Source organism: Elephas maximus, chromosome 2 (assembly GCF_024166365.1).
Source record: "Elephas maximus indicus isolate mEleMax1 chromosome 2, mEleMax1 primary haplotype, whole genome shotgun sequence".
NCBI classification, from domain to species: domain Eukaryota; kingdom Metazoa; phylum Chordata; class Mammalia; order Proboscidea; family Elephantidae; genus Elephas; species Elephas maximus.
The window spans coordinates 164725452-164744533 of record NC_064820.1 but is presented as its reverse complement, the minus strand read 5'-3'; the positions used below and the strand labels follow the sequence as shown (position 1 = coordinate 164744533).

At 42.1% G+C, this 19082-nt stretch overlaps 1 protein-coding gene across 3 annotated transcripts in view; it reads right to left on the bottom strand.

Annotated features, from left to right (window-relative positions):
• The window catches only part of ARHGEF37 (Rho guanine nucleotide exchange factor 37), a 75456-nt gene that overhangs the window by 34221 nt on the left and 22153 nt on the right, over positions 1 to 19082 (bottom strand). For all 3 annotated transcript variants that reach the window (XM_049874048.1, XM_049874046.1, XM_049874047.1), the window contains exons 3-4: positions 17773 to 17896; positions 8039 to 8186 (exon numbers count right to left, since the gene is read on the bottom strand). In XM_049874048.1, the coding sequence (XP_049730005.1) occupies positions 8039 to 8186; positions 17773 to 17896 (272 nt within the window). The remainder of the gene's footprint in view (positions 1 to 8038; positions 8187 to 17772; positions 17897 to 19082) is intronic.

Here is a 19082-nt window from a genome sequence, read left to right as displayed (position 1 = left end):
TGTATTACTTTTATATTTAAAACAAACAAAAATAGCCAATAAACTGTAAACTTTCACCTAAAGCACAATTAAAAAAAAAAAAAAATAGCCAACAGGGAAAAACAGGTTATTTGCCTTCTCCAAACGCTGCTGCTTCAGCCGCCATTCTGGAATTGCAGGTGCTTTGCACAGAATTGATCCTTCTCTGCAGGCGGCCTCTTCCACCCCTTATACCATTGGGACAGTCCTTCCTAAGGCAGAGTTCCTGCTGGGTGGGGTGCCAGGGCCAAGCCTTTGATCCTTGGCCCTCTGGTCAGATGCACTACCTAAGGGACAAGATAAACACCCCACCCACTCACCACCCAAATAAAGGGTGGGAGCAGCATGCACTTTGGAATCACAAAGAAATCTAATTGAACGTTGTCTTTTCTCCTAAGCTTCCAGTCAGCCAAGCTCTGACAGAACCCCAGGATCATAAACACAAGAAAGCCAGGATGACAGTCGCAAGAGGGCGGAGCTCAAAAGCCATGCTGACGGGAAGTGTGTCCTTTCTGGAGCAGAGGTAGACCAGGTTCTCACCGGGGCATTCTGGAAACAGATAGACTAGGAGGTGCTACAGGCATCCAGAGGGCAGGAGCCAGGGTGATCCTGTGAGGACAGTCCTGCACTGCGGAGAACTGTTCCCCGGCTCAGGAACCTCTCTGAACACTCAGAGACGGAATGAATGCCTTAAAATATGCTGCAATTTCAAGCACGGAGAGGGGTTTTTCAGACACTTGAACTCCATCCAGTTGCATGTTGTAACATTGGGAATTATTAAGACACCACACTTACAAATAAGACCCAGGCCATTTGCAAGAATATCATACTTCCTCGCGGTATGTAATGTTATCACTACTTCAATTATGTTACTTCCTTCTTTCTCTTATCACATACAGTGAAGTCAGGTTTGTTATCATTTACTAAAAAAAAAAAAAATTGTCAGTCAAGTCAGTTTCTACTCATAGTAACCCTATAGGACAGAGTAGAGCTGCCCCATAGAGTTTCCAAGGAGCGCCTGGTGGATTCAAACTGCTGACTTTTTGGTTAGCAGCTGTGCTCTTAACCACTGTGCCACCAGGGCTCTTTGTTACCATCACTAGTTGTCATTCTAGGTTCCACACATTCTCTGCTTTTTCATTGTTCCGTACTTCTTGTATAGAATGGCTTCTGACTCTTCTTTCCTTGAATCCAAACTTATTTATTATAAGTACTGCAAGCATCTTACTGCTTCATGTCTCCTAGTACAGTTGTGCCCAAGCATGCACACACTAAATATATACCATTTATTATAAACTACTCTTCTTTTATTTTTCCTTTATATAGGAATTGGACCATTATATTGATTTTTTCAGTTAGGTATATAAGGTTTTATACATATACACACATATGTACATAAGTATCATGTACATATTTGTACACACACATACGTAGGTATATAGATTGGGGTCTATCTCAGAATAATACATATATTTAATATTTGTTATAAAAGGGGGACACTGGGACAAATAAAGAGTCACTGGGTGGTGCAAATGGTTAACACACTTGGCTGCTAACAGAAAGGTTAGTGGTTCGAGTCCACCATGAGGCAACTCAGAAGAAAGATCTAGTGATCTAGGAGAGGGGGGCTCAGGCATTGAAAAAGCTATGGGGTACAGTTCTACTCTGACACACATGGAGTAGTCATGAGTCAGGATGGACTCAAAGGCAATTGGTTTGAGTTTGGATTTCAGAGCTCAGAACTGACAAGGTTGAATTTTACCTCTGCTTTCGTTAAAAAATCCCTGGTGGCACAGTGACTAAGAGCTGGGCTGCTAATCAAAAGGTCGGCAGTTTGAATCCACTAGCTGCTCCTTGGAAGCCCTGTGGGGCAGTTCTGTCCTATAGTGTTGCTATGAGTTAGAATCAACTCAAAAGCAACGAGTTTGGTTTTTTAAAGAGGGAGCCACGGTGGCTGCTAAGCAAAAGATTGGCAGTTTGAATTCACCAGCTGCTCCTTGGAAACCCTATGGGGCAGTTCTACTCAGTTCTTCTACTCAACAGGTTTTTGTTGTTGGTGTTGGTTAAAGAAAATTCCTCACTCTTGTGTGTTCTGGAGAAGGTTTACTGTAAACAAATGATCAAGACTACTTAATGATCTACTCTGTTTAAATAACTTTAGAAAAGATGTTTCCCTTCCTGATCTCCCTGTAACCTTCCTTACTCAGTCCAACCCTTGTCTCTCTTCCACCCCCACCCCCCCACCCCACAGCACCCAACCCTAGTCTCCACCCACCCTCAGGATTCCAGTGGCCTAAGAAAGGAAACATTCTGAACAGAACAGCCCTGATCACAACCTTAGTGGATCACTTGCCCATCCCAGTGTTAATCCCCCTAACTTTCTTTTAAAAACTCTCCCACCTGTTTTGGTGGAGCTGGAGCTCGAACTTAGTTCTGTTGTCCCCTTCCCCCAACACAGTGCTCCTTCCCCCTTCCCTTCCCACTTCTTTTTGAATAAAGGTCATTTTGGGGGGAGCCTGTTCTAACATTATCTGGTGTAATGTTTTGTTTTTGACAGAACCACCGTGTCTCGGAAAATGTAATCCCTGTCTAGCCAAGATAACTCCAATCACGAGGATTTATTGTTACTTTGTGCAATGAGGTTATGTCCCCACGAGGTGCTATCATTGCTCCCACTTTACATATAAGGAAAGTAGGTGCTAAGACGTGAAATGGCTCTCCCAAGGTGAGTGAGAGGCGAGCCAGATCCACAGCCCACGGGAAAGCCTAGGCTAGCTGGGAAAGACCAGAGTGCAGAGGACATGGCAAAGGGCAGCCTCTGTGCCAGGCAGGGTTCTCAGACATAGTGCTTCTAAAAGTCTGAACTAGATGCCAGCACATACAAGTTTTCTGGCTACTCTTGAAAAATCAGAGGATCTGGCTGCGCAGACCAACCATCCTACATGGCAACTGAGGCAGACGGCTTGCAAAAAATGGCTCTGATTATTCCCCTCCCTATATCCACATCCCTTTGAATGTGACTTTGGAGCTCCTCCCACCAAGAGGTGAACTCTATTTCTTCACTTGAGTATGGGCTGGAGCCCTAGTGGCACCGTAGTTAAGAGCTACAGCTGCTCATCAAAAGGTTGGCAGTTTGAATCCACCAGCCACTCCTTGGTAACCCTATGGGGCACTTCTGCTCTGTCCTATAAGGTCGCTATGAGTCGGAATTGACTCGACAGCAATGGGTTTGGGGTCTGGGCTAGCTTTATGACTTGATTTGAGTGACAGCATGCCAGTTCCCAGCTGGGGTCCCCAAAGGTCTTGGCATGCTTCCTCTCTCTCAACACTGTGACCACCATGTGAACAAGCTATCCTGATGGAAAATGAGCGACCATGTCACCAGAGTTGCGTCAGTTTGTGTCCCAGATACATGAGAATCTAGCCAAGATCAGTAAAACTGATCTGCAGTTGATCTCAGTCACGTGAGGGATCTCAGCCAGGGCCAGAAGAATTATTTGGTAGACTCCGGCTAAATTACTAACATGTAGAAGTATAAGCAAAATAAATGCTTGTTTTAAACCACTATGTTTTGAAGTGGTCTGTTATGTAGCAAAACTACTTTATATAGCAACAATCAGCTGCGGCTGGACTGTATCTACGCTCTTTAAACAGGATATGTGCTCTCTAGTTTGCCACAGTCTCCACCATTCCCTACTGACCCACATTTGGCAGCATGCTTCCCTCATTTCTGTTACTTGTCTGACTCCTGTGGAAATGGGTTTAGTGACCCGTGCAAAAGCTTAATATAGTAAGATCTATTAAGGGATTTTTTTTTTTTTTTTTATTAAGGGATGAACCAAAAAGGGAAATGAGTGTATTTTCTTTGGAGACAGGATGGGGCACTGGGTTAGTACATGGGTACTTGAAAAAGAGGATTGAGAGATAAATGAAAGCTAAAGAAGAGAAAGATGGGAATTAGCAGGAGGTACCACATGGTACAATCTCATTTTCAAAGACCTAATTTTTTTTAAGTCTACACTGTTTTTCTCTTGGGTGTAAAGTAAGATACAAGTAACAACCTCTGATCTTCCTACATTACTGTGATTTCTAAAAAATGATCATCTATCTCCCTTTAGTGGGCTTGTTCTGGGGAAAATATAAGTCCTTTGGAACAGAAGAGCAGCAAAACTAGTCACAGAAAATGAGACACAAATGACCCTTACACATACAAAAAGATGCTCAACTTCAATCATAATAAGATAAATGTGAAATTAAACCATTTGGAGACACAATTTTCAACTATCACAGTGACAAATACCCTAAAGTCTGATAACCTACTCTGTTGGTGAGGCTGTGGGGAAAGGGACACTGTCAAACATTGCTAGTGGGGATATAAACTGTCATAACCTTTACAGAGGGAAAGTTTTCAGTGTTCATCAGAATTACCACCAATGCATATTTCCTTTGGCCTAGCAATTCCATTTTTGGAAACTTACCTTACAGATACACTTGTACATGGGTGAAATGATACATGCTCGTGAACAGTCATTGTAGCACTATATGTATTACCAAAAGAACAGAAACAAACCAAATGCCCATCAGTGGGAGCTGGTTAAATAATCTGTGGAACAGCTACATGGTGGCAGAGCATGCAGCTGTTAAAAGGCTCATGTAGAGCAAAGTGGGAGGCCTCACACTACCTGATTTTGGAACCTATTACGCTGCCACAGTAGTCAAAACAGCCTGGTACTGGCACAACAACAGATACATTGACCAATGGAACAGAATTGAGAATCCAGACATAAATCCATCCATGTATGAGCAGCTGGTATTTGACAAAGGCCCAAAGTTAGTTAAATGGGGAAAAGACAGTCTCTTTAACAAATGGTGCTGACATAACTGGATATCCATTTGCAAAAAAATGAAACAAGACCCATACCTTACTCCATGCACAAAAAAGAGCTCAAAATGGATCAAAGACCTGAATATAAAATCTAAAACGATAAAGATCATGGAAGAAAAAATAGGGACAATGCTAGGAGCCCTAATACATGGCATAAACAGTATACAAAACATTATAAAAAATGTAGAAGAAAAACTAGATAACTGGGAGCTCCTAAAAATCAAACACCTATGCTCATCCAGAGACTTCACCAAAAGAGTAAAAAGATTATCTATGGACTGGGAAAAAGTTTTTAGCTATTACATTTCCCATCAGCATCCGATCTCTAAAATCTACATGATACTGCAAACACTCAAGAACAAAAAGACAAATAACCCAATTAAAAGATGGGCAAAGGACATGTACAGACACTTCACTAAAGAAGACATTCAGGTAGCTAAAGATACATGAGGAAATGTTCACGATCATTAGCCATTAAAGAAGTGCAAATCAAAACTACAATGAGATTCTATCTCACTCCAACAAGGCTGGCATTAATTAAAAAAAACACAAAATAATAAATGTTGGAGAGGTTGTGGAGAGACTGGAACACTTATACACAGCTAGTGGGAAAGTAAAATGGTACAACCACTTTGGAAATCAATTTGGCAATTCCTTTAAAAGCTAGAAATAGAGCTGCCATACAATCCAGGATTCCCACTCCTTGGAATATATCCTAGAGAAATAAGAGCCTTTACACAAACAGATATATGCACGCCCATGTTCATTGCAGCACTGTTTACAATAACAAAAAGATGGAAGCAACCAAGGTACCCATCAATGGAAAAATGGATAAATAAATTATGGTATATTTACACAATGGAATACTACGCATCGATAAAGAACAGTGATGAATCTGTGAACCATTTCATAACATGGAGGAATCTGGAAGGTATTATGGTGAGTGAAAGTAGTCTGTTGCAAAAGGACAAATACTGTATACGAAGTTCCACTATCGCAAGAACTTGAGAAAGAGTTTAAGCAGAGAAGAAAATATTCTTTGATGGTTATGAAGAGTGGGAAGGGAGGGAGGGTAAGGGGTATTCACTAATTAGGTAGTAGACAAGAACTATTTTAGGTGAAAGGAAAGACAACACACAATACAGGAGAGGTCAGCACAACTGGACTAAACCAAAAGCAAAGAAGCTTCCTGAATAAACTGAATGGTTCCAAGTCCAGCATAGCAGGGGCGGGGGTTTGGGGACCATTGTTTCAGGGGACATCTAGGTCAATTGTCATAATAAAATCTATTAACATTCTGCATTCCACTTTGGAGAGTGGCGTCTGGGGTCTTAAACTCTAGCAAGTGGCCATCTAAGATGCAACCATTGGTATCAATCCACCTGGAGCAAAGGAGAATGAAGAACACCAAAGACACAAGGTAATTATGAGCCCAAGAGACAGAAAGGGCCACATAAACCAGAGACTACATCAGCCTGAGACTGGAAGAACTAGATGGTGCCTGGCTATATCCGAAGACTGCCCTGACAGGGAACATAACAGAGAACCCCTGAGGGAGCAGGAGAGCGGTGGGATGCAGACCTCAAATTCTTGTAAAAAACCAGACTTAATGGTCTGACTGAGACTAGAAGGACCCTGGAGGCCATGGTCCCCAGACCTTCTGTTAGCCCAAGACAGGAACCATTCCCAAAGCCAACTCTTCAGACACGGATTGGACTGGAGAGATGAGATAGAAAATATGGGCAGCTCCTGTCTGGAGGGGAGATGAGATGGCAGAGGGGGTCAGAAGCTGGCCAAATGGATGCGAAAATAGAGAGTGGAGAGGAGTGTGCTATCTCATTAGGGGGAGAGCAAATAGGAGTATATAGCAACATGTATATAAATTTTAGTATGAGAGACTGACTTGATTTGTAAACTTTCACTTAAAGCACAAGAAAAAAAAATTTTTTAAAAGGATCACGTATGTATAAGAAGCTCTAGTGGCACAGTGGTTAAGCACTTGGCTGCTAACCAAAAGGTTGATGGTCCTAACTGACTAGACGCTCTGCAAGAGAGAGATGTGGCAGTCTGCTTCCGTAAAGATTACAGCCTTGGAAACCCTATGGGGCAGTTCTACTCTGTCCTATAGGGTCACTATGAGTCAGAATGGGCTTGATGGCAGCAGGCTTGGTTTGCTTCTTTTGGCTGTATGTACATATATATTGAAATGGAAAGACCTCCAAGATGTATTGTAAGTGAAAAAAGAAACAAAGAAAAAACAAGATACAAACTTTCACTAAAAAGGCAAGAAAATAGGAGTATATGTATTTGCTTATATATACACAAAGAAATCCTGCAAAGATACATAAGAAGTTCAAAAGTTGTTCCCTTACCTTTAGGGATATGAAGGTAGTAATTGGGTGAATGAAGGGACAGGGCAGGGAAGATTTTTTTATAGTATAATTTTTTATATTTTTAAGTTTTTGAACCATGTGATGTTACCCACTCAAAAATTTAAATTAAAAAATACTTTTTTTCCCTACATCTGCCTCCCTGAAGCTTCTACCCTCTGGTGCCGGCTCTGGGCTGTCTGATCATTTTCCACATGGCAGGACTTCAACCATCTGGAGAGAAGGCTCCCCAGGTGATACATACCTGTTTCCCTCCACTGTTGCTTGCAACACATGGTTCCCACCAGCTCTTTGCACTTCCCTGTGATAATCATAAGCTGGTCACCAAATGTTTCTGCTTTCCCACCTTCTGAACACATGGGAGAAGAGCACTCCCTCACCTTCTGGTGGTTGGATGAAGCCATGTGATTAGTCTTGTCTAACAAAGTAGTGATGGATATCATTTCTGGGCTGAAGTACGTTAATTACAAGCCTAAGACTTTCTAGAGCTCTTTTCCCTTTCCACAGTGACTGGCAATATTCCAGATAGTAGTTGGAAAGCAGAGCCCCAAGTCAACCTGCAGTGAGCATAGAGAATAAGGAAGATAGAAACCTTTGTTGTTTTAAGCTATTGAGAGTTAGGAGTTGTTTGTCTCTGCAGCATAACCTGACTGATACAGGTATTAGTATTGACACACTCTTAGAGCAATGTGAGCAGCACTAAGTAGGGGTTAGACTTGAGGTCAATGGTGGTCATTCTACTCACACCACTGCCTCAATGATGCCCTGGATCTCCCGCTGCAGTTCTGGGTCCTTCCGGTACGTTTCCACCAGCAGCAAGGCCTGGTCACAGCTGGCACAGTAGACCTTATAGACTCGCTCCAACTCCTCTTGGAATTCCAAGAATACGTTACCTGGCAGTGAAAAAATAAGTTACCTATTAAGGGTGAGGAGGGCCCCCATTTTCCTTGGGGCATACCCATATGTACCCCTGCTTAAAACAGGGAAGCAATAAGTACAGCAGGTAAGCACTCCAGCTCTGGAGTCAGACTACCTGGCTTAACCCGTTGTGTGACCCTGGGCAAGTGACCTCACCTTTCTGAGCCTCAGTTTTCTCATCTGAGTTCCAGAAAGTTGCTGTAAGGACTAAGTAGCAGGAGATGTAAAGCTCTGGCTGGCACACTGTAAGTGCTTTAATAAATTATACCTACAATTACAGTATTAATACTGATAATACTCACAGTTACACAGTGCTTTAGAGTTTACAAAACATGCTCGCTACCACTGGCCTATTTTACCTTTAAAATTACTGTATGTGGCAAGTACAGCTACAGAGCCTCAGTTTACCAAGACACACTGCACCATAGTACAGGTGGTTAAAGAGTGGGGACTTTGCAACTGGAGAGAGCTAGGGTCAGACCTCCAGTCCACCCTTTCCCAGGGGTGTAACCTGGGGATGAGTATTTGACCCCTCTGATTTTCCATTTTCTCATCTACAGAATGGGAATAACAACAGCGTTGTTTGTGAGGATTAAATAAAATTATGCATGTAAAGCACCTGACACAAAATTCATTCATTCATTCACCAAATATCTACAGAGAGTTTACTTTCTGACTACGTAACGGGCACTATTCTAAACTCTGTGAACAAAATCAAGCCGCTGCCTCATGGGGCTTATATTCTGGGGGCGGGGGAACATCAATAAATAAACAATAGATAGATGGATGGATGGATTGGAACTGAGATACCAGTACGAATTCATAGTTTTAAATACACATACTGATGGATAGAAAGAAATATAGATATGTACGTGCACATGTTCGTATACATGCATATACTTCCTAGCTCTGTCAGCTGACAGGGCCTAGGGGCAATGACACCCCAGTAACAATGAGCACATCTAGCACCTAAAAGTTGGTTTCTAAATACATACTATTCTCCAAAAATAGGGACAAGAAATGGCTGATTCCGGTGTCAGGACAGAAAAAATATAAGATGAGCCTGGACCATCTGGCACTGCCAAAAAGCAAAGAGGTGCTCAAAAATTGATGGGGGCATATTGAAAGGACACAGGACCTAACCTGAAGGAGCTCCCAATGGCAAACGCAAGAAAATGATGAGAGTACTAGATCAGAACTCATAGAATAAAGTAAATATCCACAAGTCCATATTGATATAAATAAATAATTGAATAAAGAAATAAATGGCGGACAAAGGGCAGCTGACCCTTTTAGAAGAATTCCAATTAACAAACATAGACGAAATTAAGAGAAACAGAAAACCACCATGAGAACACCTGTAATAGTTGTTGCAGGCAAGAACCATTGATGGATGCTAAAATTAGTGGATGAAAGTTTGAGAAGAAATAGGACATATGTATATCAAAGTTTCCCTCCACAAGATAGTTGGTAATTACAAAGGGAAAAATAATAAATTTACAGTGGAAAACCTAGCAGATATTACCTTGGCTACGTGTTCAAAGATGACATTACCAAAAAAACCAAACCTGTTGTCATCATGTAGATTCCAGCTCATAGCTACTCTATAGGGTAGAGTAGAATTGCCCCATAGGGTTTCCATGGAGCACCTGGTAGATTCCAACTGCCAACCTTTTGGTTTGCAGCTGAGGTCTTAACCACTGTGCCACCAGGGCTCCAAGATAACATTACTGTAAGTAAAAAGACATAGAGGCACCATGTGCCCCCGATGTGAGGTGCTGTGAAGGACACAACACTGATTCTTTCTAAAAATGCATAACCTTAATTTAAAAATGAGAGAAAATCAGAAGAACACAAATGGAGGGATCACCTACAAAATAACTGGCCTGGACTCTTCAGAGCATCACGGTCATGAAGGACAAAGACTGAAGAACTGTCACAGATTCAAGAAGAGTAAGCTCACGTGAAGCAACAGCTAAGTGCTCAACTGCTAGCCAAAAGGTTGGCGGTTTGAACCTTCCCAACAGCTCTGTGGGAGAAAGACCTGGCAATCTGCTCCCATAAAGATTACAGCCTAGGCATCTTCCCAGGGCTTCTCAGAGTCCCCTCCACATGCTGGAAAGCTGCTCTTAAAGACAGGCCTTGATTCGCGGAATTGCATAGCTGGAGGTTGGGAAAGTGCCTGATTAATTCATCTTATCCATCCCCCTGTCTCCTGCTTTACAGACTTCCTCCTCCTGCTTTTACAGTCCCTCTCACTAGCCTATTTAAGGGTCTAGTGCATCCTAGGTGGAAGTTCTTCCTCTGGTCTCACTGCCTTTCATTTCTGCAATGTAAGCCAACTTGGACCTGTCATGGATTGAACTGCGTCCCCCAAATACATGTGTGTTAATTTGGCTGGGCCATGGTTCCCAGTACTGTGTGGTTGTCCACCATTTTGTTAATTGATGTGATTTTCCTATGTGTTGTAAATCCTATCACTATGATGTTAATGAGATAGATTAGCAGCAGTTATGTTAATGAGATCTACAAGATTAGATTGTGTCTTAAACCAATCTTTTTTGAGATATAAAAGATGAAGTAAGCAGACAGACAGGGGGGCGTCATATCCCCAAGAAAGCAGTGCCATGAGCAGAGCACACCCTTTGGACCCAGGGTTCCTGCACAGAGAAGCTCCTAGTCCAGGGGAAGGTTGATGACAAGGACTTTCCTCCAGAGCCTACAGAGAAAGTCTTCCCCTGGAGCTGATGCCCTGAATTTGGACTTCTAGCCTACCAGACCGTAAAAGAATAAACTTCTATTGTTAAAGCTAAAAAAAAAAGATTACCGCCTAGGAAACCCTATGGGGCAGTTCTACTCTCTCCCGTAGGGTCACTATGAGTCAAAATCGACTCAAGAGCGTATAACAACAACAACAACAAGGTCACATGATAACAAAATGAAATGTGGAATCCTGGATTGGACCCTAGATGGAAAAAGGATAGTAAAAGGAAAACTGGCAAAATTTGCATAAAGTCAGTAGAGTAGTTAACAGTATCGCATTAATGTTAATTTCCCGGATTCGACCATTATACCATGGGTATGTAAGATGCTAAAATTGGAGAAACTGGGTAAAGGGTATATGGGAACTTGTGTTATTTTTGCAAATTTTCAGTAAGTCTAAAATTATCTTAAAATAAAGTTCTAAAAAATCAGCACTATATTATTGAATTAGATAAACTAAGGAGGGAAAAGTGGAAACGGAAGGAGTATTACAAGGCTATTACAAATACTGAGGCAAGATCTTCTACCATCTAGGGAGGAAGGCATGGGGGGAAGAGAAAGGCATTAAGCACAGCTGGACAAGTGAGGAGCCATGGGCCAAAGGAAGTCCAGATGACCCTATTGCCTGCTTAAGCCAGGAGCTGGACCTCTGACCTGAACCAGACACCCTCGTGATACATCAGATTGTGCCTTGATGTGGTTCAGCTCTCAGAAAAGAAGACCCCCCACTACAAGATTACCACCCCAGGACCGAACCCAGTTCAGCCAGTCCTCAAAGATAACTCAAGGAAGAGGAGTGCCCCAGAACAAGGGAGAGCACGATCAGGAAAGATCAACCTTAAAATGCAGCTAAGGAGAACCTGTATGATAGGGAAGAGATCAGCCAACTGCAGAGAAGACCTTCCCTAGGAGATGGCGTAGGAGTGGCCATGAAATGTAGGGTGGTTCCCACATTCTCCTCAAAATGAGTGAGTCCTCAGGAATGTAACTGATGTGAAAGAAACTGTATCATAACCAGTCTGGCCTGGGGCACTGGTGTTTTCGGTAACAGAAGGGTGGAGGAAAGCAAACTCCCCAAGAGCAGAGTTGCCCAAAGAGATAAATGCCTGGGGCACCAAAAGAAAGGCTCTAGTCCTTCTAGAAGGAGCCTTGAGGGCACAGTGGTTGAAGGGCTTGCCTTCAATCAAAAGGTCTGTGGTTCGAACTCACTAGCTGATCCGAGAAAGAAAGATGTGACAATCTGCTTCCATAAAGATGTACAGCCTTGGAAACCCTATGGGGCAGTTCTACTCTGTCCTATAGGTCACTATGAGTCAGAATTGGCTCAACAGCAGTGGGTTCAGTTTCTTGGTTAGTCCTTGTAGAGTCACAGATTAGTAAAGAAGGTACTGCCAACATCAAAAGGACATTCTACCTCTAGCCGGAATTAGTCAGAAAAGAGAGAAAGAGAAGCAAGATGGTTAAGAGCTAGGGCTCTAGGGCCCAAAGAACTGTATTCAAATTCTAGCTCTGCCTAGTCAAGCTGTGTGACCTTGGGCAAGTTACTTAACTGATCTGATTCTCGGGTTTTTTTTAAATAAATGAAAATAATCATAATAATAACAAGTAATGGCCCTGGAGCCCTGGTGGCACAGTGGTTAGGAGTTTGGCTGCTAACCAAAAGGTTGACATTTCAAATCCACCAGCGACTCCTTGGAAACCCTATGGGGCAGTTCTACTTGTCCTATAGGGTTGCTATGAGTGATGTGGTGAGAAAGAAAAGGGCTACTCCATGCCAGGTACTCGGCGCCATGACTAGCCCAGAGGATGGGTATTATTATCATGCTCGTTTATATATATATATATATATAGTGCTTTTTAGGTGAAAGTTTACTGCTCAAGTTAGTTTCTCATATAAAAATTTATACACACATTGTTATGTGACCCTAGTTGCTATCCCTATAATATGATCGAACATCCCTCCTCTCCACCACAGATTTTCCATGTCCATTCAGCCAGCTCCTATCCCTTTCTGCCTTCTCATCTCGCCTCCGGACAGGAATTTCCCATTTAGTCTCGTTTATCTATTTGAACTAAGAAGCACACTCTTCAGGAGTATCATTTCATGTCTTATAGTCCAGGCTATTCTTTGTCTGAAGAGTTAGCTTCAGGGATGGCTTTAGTTCTGGTTTAACAGACAGTCCAGGGGCCATGTCTTCTGGGGTTCCTCCAGTCTCAGTCAGACCATTAAGTCTTATCTTCTTACTAGAATTTGAGTTCTGCACCCCACTTTTCTCCTGCTCCATCAGGGACTCTCTGCTGAGTTTCCTGTCAGGGCAGTTATTGGTGGTAGCTGGGCACCATCTAGTTCTTCTGGCCTCAGACTGATGGAGTCTCTGGTTTATATCATGCTCATTTTAAAGAGGTAGAAACTGAGGCTCAGAGATGTGAAGTAACTTGTGGGTGGTGGAGCCTTGTCCGTTGTACTCCAAAGCCCCTGCTCTAATCACTAGACTCTACTGCCCAAGTATAGTAGTCACCAGCCACATGTGACTACTGAGCACTTGAAATATGGCATGTTTAAATTGAGAGGTGCATGGAAACCGTGGTGGTATAGTGGTTAAGAGCTATGGCTGCTAATAAAAAGGCTAGCAGTTTGAATCCACCTGGTGCTCCTTGGAAACTCTATGGGGCAGTTCTGCTCTGTCCTACAGGGTCACTATAAGTCAGAATTGCCTCAACGGCAATGGGATAGGTTTTGTTTTCGGTAAATGTAAAAGACACAGCGGATTTCAAAGACTTAGTACAAGAAAAAGTAAAATATCTCATAATTAATCATTTTTATATTGATTACATGTTGAACTATTATTTGGAATATATTGGGTTAAATAAAATATATCATTAAAATTTCACCTCCTTTAATTTGTTTACTGTGGCTACTTAAAATTTTTAAATTACATTTGTGGCTCACATAATTTATAGGTATATATTTTTTTCTTATGACTTTTTTTTTTCCTTAATTGTGCTTTAGGTGAAAGTTTACAAAGCAAATTAGTTTCTCATCAAACAATTAATACACATATTGTTTTGTGACATTGGTTGCCAAACCCGCAACCTGTCAACACTCTCCCCTTCTTGACCGTGGGCTCCTCATTTCCATTCATCCAGCTTTTCTGCCCCTTCCTGCCTTGTCGTCCTTGCCCCTGGGCTGGTGTGTCCATTTAGTCTCAGATACATGGTTGAGCTATGTGTATTACTGTTTGTTTTATGGGCCTGTCTAATCTTTGGCTGAAAGGTGAACCTCAGGAGGTGACTTTAGTACTGAGTTAAAAGGGTATCCGGGGGCCATACTCTTGGGGTTTCTCCAGTCTCCGTCAGACTAGTAAGTTTGGTCTTTTTTTGTGAGTTAGAATTTTGTTTTACATTTTTGTCCAGCTCTGTCTGGGATCCTCTATTTTGATCCCTGTCAGATCAGTCACGGTGGTAGCTGGGCACCATCTAGTTGTGCTGGACTCAGTCTGGTGAAGGCTGTGGTAGCTGTGTTCCATCAGACCTTTGGACTAATTTTTCCCTTGTGTCTTTGGTTTTCTTCATTCTCCCTTGCTCCAGACGGAGTAGGACCAGGAGACATAGCTTAGATGGCACCTCACAAGCTTTTAAGACCCCAGATGCTACTCACAAAAGTAGGATGTAAAACATTTTCCTTATAAACTATGTTATGCCAATTGAGCTAAATGTGCTCTGAGACATGGCCCCCAGCCCTCAGCCCCGTCACATGATATTTCTATTGGACCGTCCTGCCCTAGACCATGGTGTCTTCTGGGGATGTGAGCCGGTGCAGGGACTCCTGTGTACATCCAAGTTGTGTTTGGAATCAATCATAAGGAAAGGGAACCCAACTTGTTTGGGAGAGAATAGTTTGTGAAACACTGTCTTGCCCGTGTTCCAAAATTGTTTTATTTATCTATTTCTTTTAACTTTTTGTTGTGCTTTAGATGAAAGTTTACAGAGCAAAATTGTTTCCCATTCAAAAATTTACACACAAATTGTTCTGTGACATCAAAATTGTCTTAAAATTCTGTGGCCACCAGATTAGGAAAGGGGCCTTCATTTTCTAGCAAGGCCTGAGCGGCTGGGAGAGTGCAAGTGGCATGGAGAGAGAGCTGGCAGGAGCCAGAGTAGCCCCGACTCCCGCACATAGTTGCCCCAAGGAGAAGAAAAGCCATTTGGTTTCTTGTGCCTCTTTTCTGGCTAAACGCAAGGGGCAGAGGATGAGGAGGCTATTTTCTGGACTCTCCAAAGGCCAGGGAATAATAGGGTTGCCAGGTTTAGGGGAAAAAAATACAGGACACCCAGTTAAATCTGAATTTCAGATAAACGATGAATCATTTTTTGGTATTAAGTATGCCCCAAATGTTGCATGGATATACTTACACTAAAAAATGTTCATTGTTTATCTGAAATTCAATTTTAATTGGGCCTCTTGTATTTTTTCTGGCAACCCTACCAGGGAAGCAATGAAGGCAGTGACTGCAGATGTTACCAGGTATGCTCAGGAGACAAAGTGGCATCGTGACTCTTTTCAGGTCAAGGAGGAAGGCAGAGAGACAAGCAAGGACTCTTAACAAGGAGCCATGTCAAATATTGAACCCACAGCAAATGAAGAGCCTGACTTCTGTTAAATGAAATAAAAATGGAGTCCTGTGGTTGATAAAATGGCATCAATGCCTCTAAGACTTGCTTTTACAGCAACTGAAGCCTGGCTTTCCCATGAATCAGGCCACCGTTGTTAACCAACTCTTTGGTTTTCACTCTGGCAACATCGCTTACACCCTCGCTGACCGAAGGAATCCTGACAGCCAATCAGATATAAGCTTATTTTGCGTCTGAGTTTTGTCAGTATAAGCCAATCTCAGCTGATACTCAGTGGGGTACCTTTCCCCATGTGGTTTGGTGCTACCCAATTCTCAAATCTTCTGCCTGAATAAACCTCACCTAATAGATTTTTCTTTTTTTTTTTTTTATAGATTAATTTTACTATTGACTCAGTTTTTTTGACATTTCAAAGTCCTCTGACCCTTAGAAAGCCTTCAGCCTGAGGTCATCTGAATTTCCACTCAAATAAGTGGTAATTATTAACACAAACAAGAAAAAAAATGATCAAAGGTATGAACATCTCCTCAGGCATATTTTAAAAATTTTATTCTTTAATTTTGTATTCACCTATCATTTACAAGGGACGGTATCTCATTTGTATTGCTATTTTAATAAAGAACTGTGTTTTCAAAGGAAAAATAATACATAATACACGGGCTTTAATCTCACTATTCTACTATGTAGAAGCAATTCAGTGTGACAGGACAGAGCACCGGCCGGCTGCCTGAGTTCAAATCCTGGCTCTGCCACTAGCGGTGTGACCTTGAGCAAGTTACTTCCTCTGTCTGAGCCTCAGTCTCCCCAGTTGTAAATGAGAGAACAGTATCTACCTTCAGGGTTGTTGTGAGAACTAAATGAATACATGTAGATTAGAGCAGTGTCTAGTATTTAGTGAACACTCAGAAAGTGGGTTTTTTGTTTGTATATCGTTTTTTTTAATTCCCATCATCGTTCATGTTCAGGAAAGGATGGAAGATTAGTCATGTAAAGGCCAGAGGACTGGCCACTGCACTGGATACCCGGACCCCCTACTCCTCTCTGCCATTGCATTGGGCTAAATAAGATATACCATTAAAATTAATTAAAACTTAACGTTACAACACCAGTCGTAGTTGTTGCAGGTAAGAACCTGATACCCCTTACCCTCATCCTCTGACTCCAGTGAAAACCCTTGACCCTGGACATTTTGTCAAGTGGCCCCAGGCAGCGTATTGGAAGTGACTAAAAGAGACAGGTATGAGGTTTACCCTCCCTCCCTTCTTCTTATGCCCCACCCACCCACCCTCTGCTGATCCTAACCATTCCAGGATAAGGAAACTACCTGTATCCCTCACCTGGGCAACGTAAAGCGCCCAATGGGTCTCTCTGCTTCCACTCTCTCCATCGCTCACAATCCATTCTCCATGATAGCCAAAGAGATCTTTTAAAAACATAAGTCAGAACGTATCACTCCCCTGCTCAAAACTATCCAATACTTCTTATCACACCTGGAATAAAATCCAAACTCCTTACCATGGCCTGTAAGTCTGCAACGTCTGGTCTGCCTCTTCTATCTTATCCTCTATCACTCACTCTGCTTGATCCACATCAACCTGCTTTCTATCTTTCAAACCTTCTAGACTCATCCCTGCCTCGGGGCCTTTGCACAGCTATTCTCTCTACTCTTTCTCCAGATCTCCTCATGGCTGGCTCTTCCCTAATATTCAGGTCTCAGCTCAAATGTCCCGTCCTCAAGAAGTTACTACAACTGTTTTTGTTTTCTTCAAATTACAAGTTACTACCTAAAATTCTCATTTATCTGTTTATTTTCCATCTCTCTTGCTAACATGTCACCCCAGCACACAGCACAGTGACTGGCACACTCATGAATGAAAGAATGAATGTAAGAGAAACTCAGACTAAAGACTCAACTGTGCCACTAACCAATTGTGTGACCATGAGGATATCTTTCTGGGCCTCAGTCTCTTCATCTATGAAGTGATAGGGTTGGACTAGATATATTTGAGAGCCCTGCTGGCTCTGACATGCTGTGTTTCAAGGATTCTGAAAACAGACTCCCATTGAGCTGCATTTCTCTGGAATCCTGGAGACAGTTCAGCAGTGGCCACATGCTGAGGACAATCCTTGGGAATCTAGGCTGCACTCCCTAGGTCTTTTGCTTACCAATTAGGCGCACTTGTTCCTCTTCTGTAGAGGCCGTCTCCTGCAGGTCGTGAAGAAATCTGCTGTTCACCTGGATGATATCATCGATGTTTGAGAACAGGACATCCAGATCTCCCTGAGGCAGCTGGAAGGAACAAAGAGGCCATGGGAGGTGGTTGGGAGTTCTGTGGAGTAACTTAATCTGCAGGCACTAGAGACTAGTCCAGATCTCTCACACTATCAGGGCCCCACGCTTGGGAAGACTTACTGTCCCAATGCAAAGTTTGCAAGAGATTTTCAAATTTTATGAATTAGACATGGTCATTACTCTACAAGAAGAAAGGAAGAGATTGACTACACGGCATGGAAGGAAAGCTGGATTGGGGTTTTATCCTAGGTCGGCTGCCAATGAGCATTTTTCTTCTCTCAGTTTCCCCATCTGTCAAGTAGGGGTAGGAAGTCGGACTTCTTTCCAGCTCTGAATACTTGGCACCTACTGGCTTTACAATGAGATGCATACTAAGCTCCAGTACTATTTACTAGGCTATACAACTGTTAAAAGGTTGCAGGACATCTATATGCAAGGGCTTGGAAGGATGTCTTGGGTGTACCTTCAAGTGGAAAAAGCTAGCTATAGAACAATATTTACAGTTTGCTCTTATTTTTTTTTCTTATTTTTGCTAAAATAAATAACATTTTTTTTAATGTCTAGAGAGAGAAATCTTAATCTCTTGAGAGTGAGATAAGAGAAGATTTTCACCTTTCATGTTAACTACTTTAGTATCTCATTAATTCAAGAAACATTCACTAAATGCCATTATTTATGAGTCAGGAACTGGGAGATATTGAACTACATGTAGTCCTTGTCTTTGTGAAGCTTATATGCTAGAGGATGCTTGAAATCTTCTATGGGGAGCCTTTATTATTTCTGAAATCAGGAAAAACTATACATATAAGATAAATAGAAAAAGAGAACCCCGTCATAGTGACAATTTCTCTGTCACCATCCCCCATTTGAGACAATTAAAATGTGGGTCAGTTTAAGCAGTCTTTTCTAAACTTGATAAAGGGCTTTTACCCATTATCTCACTTAATTCTCTGAGGTGATTATTCCTCTCCTCATTTAGCAGATGTATAAACTCCAAGGCATCAAAGGTGTTGTTGAAGGTTGTATGGCCAAAAAATGGAATTAGAGGTAGTCCCTGACTTACGACATATTCCAGTGACAACGAGCCGCACTTATGGCTGTCCCTTTTTTGTTTGTTTGTTTGTTTTACATCTTATCATTAGTAATATGTACTACATACAACGTTGCAGTTCATAATTTGCTG